The 6897-nt window shown below is 40.9% G+C and overlaps 1 protein-coding gene across 2 annotated transcripts in view; it reads left to right on the forward strand.

Annotated features, from left to right (window-relative positions):
• The window catches only part of plod2 (procollagen-lysine, 2-oxoglutarate 5-dioxygenase 2), a 41205-nt gene extending 34741 nt beyond the window's left edge, over positions 1-6464 (forward strand). Inside the window, exons 14-20 of one of the 2 annotated variants that reach the window (XM_061713056.1) lie at positions 622-684; positions 1833-1946; positions 2244-2309; positions 2489-2593; positions 4670-4816; positions 5033-5158; positions 5331-6464. In XM_061713056.1, coding sequence (XP_061569040.1) covers positions 622-684; positions 1833-1946; positions 2244-2309; positions 2489-2593; positions 4670-4816; positions 5033-5158; positions 5331-5486 — 777 coding nt within the window. In that variant the 3' untranslated portion in view covers positions 5487-6464. The remainder of the gene's footprint in view (positions 1-621; positions 685-1832; positions 1947-2243; positions 2310-2488; positions 2594-4669; positions 4817-5032; positions 5159-5330) is intronic. The other variant, XM_061713057.1, reaches the window with a different exon arrangement.
• The last annotated feature ends 433 nt before the right edge of the window (positions 6465-6897 follow it).

The following is a 6897-nucleotide window of genomic DNA, read 5'->3' on the forward strand; positions in this document are numbered from 1 at the left end:
AACATGGGGTGATGGTATTTTAATAGCACTGCCTTTGGAATGTGAATGTTTGCATACAGACGTAGCCGTTCTGTGCTGTATTTACATACTAAGACTAAGCACAACTAGGTGCTCAAGTGCAATGAATCTAACTCCTGACAAAAGTCAACAGCTCAACGGAAACCAAAGACGGGCAAGTATGAGTCTTTGTCTGTCAATGAGGCATGACCCTTCATTGTTGTTGTATGATGTGTTCAAGTTCTACACATATGCCATCATCCTTTACATTCTTCTGTATCAGTTGCTCGCCTGCTCGCTGACAACGCAGTTAACCTTTTACATGTTTATCTTTTCACTTGTAAATTGCTTACGGATCATCTGTGCTTAGCAATAACCAGCCACTCTGCCTAATCCAAACACTCTTGGATTGGTAGGCCCTTTTTCCCAGCATGCATTCCTCCCTTATTAACCGACCACAAACATCAGCTTCAGAGGGAATCTTGCTCCTTTTTCATGCAACCGCATTTCCGTTCCTCCTGAGTTCTTATGTGACAAATACATCATGCAACCGTCACTGTGTCTCTCATTCAAGTCATTTGATTAATGTTATCCTGTTTACATGGTGCTTCTGTTTTATTGTAGACCAGTCACAGGGAAAAAGACTCCCCTTCTCCGGAATCATTCCATATGCTCAGGCCCCCAAAGGTCTCCTTCTACTTATTATTCTCTCTGAAACATCCATTTCCAATGGGTTAACACTCAGAAAATGATCAGAGCTTTGATTCGTTTCATAAAGCAGACTCGTTTTCACATGCAAAAGCCTTGTATCTGATTTGATTGAAGATTTCTTGGCAGCACCAGCTTCAATTTCCTTTAGGTTCGTGATTAAGTATTTTCTTCACAGCATGCCCCATTGGAAGCTACCGGAATATACATTAAAAAAAAAAAAAAAGTTTTAATAATGAGTTGCTGCCTGTGTCTCAGTATACAAAAATTAGTATGACTGGCAGCTCTTTGGAAATTGATGTTGACCTTATTTGTTTGTGATGCGTTGACACTGAAAAGCAGACCTGTTTTTAGCTACAGTGAGAAAGACTTGGTATGTGTCCTGTTTTTATAATCATTTCTGAGACAAGATCACTGAGGAGGCACAAGGCTTGAAGAGTCCGTACACATGCAAGTCCCCTGTCCTGATGCTTTACCCCAAACAGCCAAACCTCACAGCAAACACATGTAACCAGCTGCTCCGTCTAAACACACCGACTAATCTCAGACTAGGCTCCAACTTTCCCCTTCACCCATACAAGCCATCTGGGCTTAATCACAGCCTGCCAAAGATGGTTTTAGACATTTGCAGTTGGTGATTTGCAACACAGCATTGCCAAACAATCCCTCATTTATTATTTTTGCTATTAAAGAAGCCTAGTCTGACAGTGAGTCCAAATCTCCTGCTACACCACGCCCTCCCCACGCTTCACTGTAGAAGGAATATCATTCCTGGATTTACTGTTTCCCAAGCTGCCCTTCTGTTCCTGCTCTCCCCATCCCTCCCTCCACCTCACAACCTTGTGTTCCCTACCTACAAAAACCCTTGCAGCCCACCAACCATAAATAATCTCAGATTATTTATACGACACCTGTCTGTGTTTGAACATAGAGTTACATATATCAGATTTCAGTGTGTTTAAATGCACTGAAATCAATCTTTATTTCTATTTTATTGCAGGGTTAACCACTGAATAGCTTACTGCCCTGTAGTTCTGCATGTAGTATCACTATGGATACAGAATATAAGACTTTGTGCCTTTCTCATTTATGTGAAATTGACTGAACTTTTCTCCGGCCTGCTGCAGGGAGTGTTCATGTACATAACCAACCGTCACGAGTTTGGGAGGCTCATCTCCACTGCCAATTATAACATTTCTCATTACAACAATGACCTGTGGCAGATATTTGAAAACCCTGTGGTAAGTTATCCCGCTCTCTCACCATCGCTCATACACACACACAATCAATTTTTCTGGAAAGTTGAGATAAACAACAGCCACCTGTAAAGGGTCTTGGCTATAATGGAGGGATAAGAAAAATGAGATCATTTTGAGCCACTGACTTGTGCGTGATGAGGCTCCTGATTGATGAGGCTGCTGCACTTTTCAAGCTCAGATCTGCTCTGTGGGAGAAGGCATTAGCTCTCTGAGGTATGCAGGTCGGGACACGGTCCAAAAAAACACATCTACTAATCTGAGAAATCTCCCTGCTTACAGGACTGGAAGGAGAAGTACATCCACCAAAACTACTCACAAATCTTCACTCAGAACCAAATGGAGGAGGTTTGTATATGTGTGTGTGTGTGTACATTTGCATGTCCACGGGAGAGAGAGTGACATAATGTCGTATGGAAATCCCAACATCTGCGTTTAACATGTCTGGGTATTACATTACACTGCAACTGCAGGTGAAGGTGTGATCCAAACGTATTCTCAGGAGTGTCTTTGTGTCTGTATTCCAGCCTTGCCCAGATGTTTTCTGGTTCCCAGTTTTCTCAGAAAAGGCTTGTGATGAAATAGTGGAGGAGATGGAGCACTATGGTTCATGGTCCGGGGGCAGGCATGAGGTCAGTACTGTTAATTCACGTTTCCTGAACATGAGTGCAGTTATGCTACTACAGGCTGAATACCCGCCTTATTGTTTTTATGCTTGTGGTCGCACATCTTCGAGAGCCGGAGCTTGATCTTCGAGAGCCGGAGCTTGATAACAATAAGGAAATGCCTGTGAATGGATTTTTTTTTTTTTTTGGTCATACCAGACCAGTATAGTGTGGAATATTTCTCCATTACTAGGAATAACCTTGCAACTCTCACAGGACCAAAAAGTGACCCTACCATGAGTTAGATACTCCACCACAGTCCAAAAGACCACTAGGTGAGGGGATGGTGTTTACTTACTGCTGATTGGATATGCTGTCGGCAGGAGATGACATCGTACAGCCCTCTTCATGTTAAGTCGGACGTTTGGATGTCTGGCAACAACGAGAGCCTAGCCATTCAGTTCACAATAATCCTCTCTTGTGAATCGTGTTGGGTATTCCTTCTATTGCTATCAGTACAGAATATACCAAACCAATCGCAATGGGGTGGAATTTATTGTATTCAATACAATAAAGCTAGCTGCAGAACTGCTTATAAAACGTATATCAGGAATTTTTTAACTGTAAAACGACAATAATCATTCACCGGCATTTCTTCTCCACTGCACACGATTACGAATGTCCTTAATTGATCCTAATCTGATTGTCACTCTGCCTACAACGACCTATGCCACCCAGAGCTCTCTTTATTTCTTCATCCATCGGCATTGCCCACGGGAAATCGATGTCTAGTCTCTCCAGAATAATCTTTCAATTGAATAATAAAAGAATTGGCATTGCTAGCCAAGCTACTCATTGTCCCTTTTAAGTATTACTGACTTTCTTATTCATTGCATTGCATGTAAACACATGCCTGCAACCCAAAGATAAGGGCATTGCTCCTCTCCCATTACATACGACTGATGGGAATTTGTTGACAATCTTTTCACCACATAATGCTACTTCAGCCTCTTCAGACTCTTCAACAGAAACCAGCGTTAGTTTTGAGGGGAGTCTCCAACAATGTAATATGCTGGTCTAAATTAACGTTAAGTAGATAAGTGAACAAGAACTTGCTAATGCAACTTCCAGACCAAAAGATTTGCCTTCACGTGTCACATTTCACCAAAAACGCGTTGTCGCGACAATGCTCTTCGGATGTACAGGATTCAAAAACTACCGGATACGCATGACCACACTCTGGGATTCTGCAAAGCAGGACTACATGTCTGCTTGAGCTGCAAGGCCATCAAAGTTTCCCACGAAGTCCTTCCTTCTCTCCACAACAAGATGGGTGGGGCATATTGTCTATATGACCGTTAATCTTTTGACAAGACTGACAGAATGGAGATCTAGACTGGGGAAGCAGCACATAGGGAGACCAAATTGATGGTGGAGAGCTGACTTGGACATTGTTGGAGGGATAATTGTATGGCGTTGTGGATTTAAATGGCTAAGTATAGAAGGACTGGAGGAAGGCTACACCTAATTTTGGGTGGACTTAGCCAGGGAAATGATATGACATTACATTACATGAGACTACTAAAAAATATTGAGAATTCACAAACGACTCATAAACTGCATGATAAAAAACTAAGTGTGTGCAGGATTTGATCAGGTCTGTTACAATATCTTTTTATTTCTTACGAGTTTTTTTTTAAACACAAATATGGACAGAAACAATATTGGGGTGCAGAACATCTAAATAAATGCTGCCATCATTTAGATGTCTGAGGTTTGAACAGATTTTAAAAAGGGGTAATGGTCTCATTTGTGTAGTCTGTTTTATGTAGTTTTATATAGTTCAGAATTGGTCTGTTTTTGCAGCAAGACTACATGTGTACAGATACTTTGTCTAGGAAAGGACAGCTGGACGGGTCATTTAGCCTCATACACACAGACGACAGTTCAGCCTGCAGCTCTAAAGGCACACCCACACACAGAGGCTTCATCATCATCATAATCATCATCATCCTGAAGGCTGTGGTCCTACACTTCATAGTTGCTGCGTAATTCATTCCATCGTTAATGACGCAGTTTTATTTTCCGCTACTTTTTTTGCAGGACAAGAGAATTACTGGAGGCTATGAGACAGTGCCGACTGATGACATTCACATGAAGCAAATTGGGTTTGATAAAGAGTGGTTACACTTCATCCGAGAATTCATATCACCCGTCACGTTAAAGGTTTTCTCTGGCTACTACACAAAGGTTAGTATGTCCTGCTGGAAGGAATGATAAACTGTGAAACCATCTGGTATTTACTCAAAGTAAAAAGCAAAGAATAAGTTGGAACTTTTTATTGGACCTGTTTTTACTTATATTTGACATTTTTTAACAGCTCGTTACATCTTTCGCCACGGGGTGGTATTATGAAATACCACACATCTGCCTCCCAGTTGATGTGTTTCTGTTCCTTTGTGGCAGGGTTACGCAGTAATGAACTTTGTGGTAAAATATACACCAGGGAGGCAGTCGTATTTAAGGCCCCATCATGACTCTTCCACCTTCACCATCAACATCGCCCTCAATAACAAAGACGCTGATTTCCAGGTAAGCTGGTGTGCCGCTGAAACTTTCCCACCTGCACCACTTTAATCTTAAGCCATTTCTAGATGACTTCATCTAAATGTCCATAACTCCATGACTTATTGTACAACCATTAGTGCCATTTTAAAAACTGACAATGCTACGTTTGTGTCTGTTGTTTCTGTCTCCTAATTAGGGTGGAGGTTGTCGCTTTCATAGGTACAACTGCTCCATAGAATCACCAAGAAAAGGCTGGACCTTCATGCATCCGGGACGACTGACTCACCTCCACGAAGGCCTACCCACCACGAACGGAACCCGCTACATCGCAGTGTCCTTCATCGATCCTTGAAATATCTCTTTGTATTGTAAATTATTTTTGTTCTTTACGTCTTGGTCTTTTTTTTTTCAGTTTGAAGTTTTGTGCAGCAGATATCTTCCTGAGGCAATACTTTTTTTTGCTTTTTTTTCTAAAGCTGTAGCTTTAAAATCATAAATGATTTCATAAAACCAATCTCTGTCAAACAGAGTGCGTCATGGCAAGGGAATAGACAAAAGTAATCAATACTTACAAATTTGCCAAAAAAAAGAAAGTGTTCAGACGAGACAGAGTTGTGCACCATGCCAGTTTAAAAACGAAAAAAGCAACATATTCAGAGGAATAATCTGTACTGTAGGTTGCTGTGATTTTCACAACTCTGATCTTACGTTGCCATGGTAATCACCATACATGCTCAGTGGTAGTGTTGCATAAAAAGCATTAAAAAAAACAAAACAGCTACCGCATTTAAGTGTGCAGATGGATCAGTGTGTATCGTATTGTGTTTCAGGTAAAATGTCACTGAATGCATTTGTGCATTTATACTGGTAGTTTATACTGGTAATCTTGATGGTAATTACTACTGGTGCTTGTTGATTTACCATGTTTCTGGACTCAAGATTCAGTTCTGTATTTGCTGGAGTGTATGTTAATGCGTTTTCCTAACCTGAGGCAGTTCATTTGAGATTTTGAGATTTCATTTTTATTTGTGCCCAGTGAAACCTGCTTTTGAAACTGTGCACGCCTGATAAACAAGACAGCAGAGTTTGAGGTGAATCTGTTTGAATTCAGCCCAATGCTTCTCTTTACTTGAAAGAACTCCCATCTCATGTATTTATTTTGTTTTAAATTGGAAATTGCAAGATTCATTTAGTTTACTGGAAATATTTCTCCCTTTTTTTCCCTCATTTTGTTTTTCATGCTGACGAATGTGTGCGACTGGATTCTGAAACTCAGAAAATAAACTTTTTTAACTTATTGTCAAGATTGAATAAATTCTCTATAAAAATGTCCCCTTGTGCATTATTATAAGTACTCAGTATACTTTAAAAATCTCCTTTTCTTGTGTTCCATTGCTTTCTGAAGACTTTTGCTAGATGCAGTATAATGTCTGGAAGTGAGTCAACTCTGCAGACAAAACCTTATATGTCATCACTGTGTCATTTTCCAAGTCTGAACATGTCACATGTAGAATCAGCCAGGCCTGCTCTCGCTCTGCTGCCAGATGTGGCAATGGAGTGTTTGGGGTGTGGTGTGATGATGTACATCAGTGCGAATGTAGTTCACTATACCGTAGAGGCTGTGTAAACATGAACATGAAACCTTATGAGAGCGGTGCAGACGGGGGTTGTAAGACTGATGGCAGAACAAAGGAGAAACATATGGAGAATGGAGCTCTTGCACTTCCTAAACTAGTCCCAGTGGCCGTTTCGTGTTTATATCC

The sequence above is a fragment of the Cololabis saira genome, chromosome 22 (assembly GCF_033807715.1).
Source record: "Cololabis saira isolate AMF1-May2022 chromosome 22, fColSai1.1, whole genome shotgun sequence".
Lineage (NCBI taxonomy): Eukaryota > Metazoa > Chordata > Actinopteri > Beloniformes > Belonidae > Cololabis > Cololabis saira.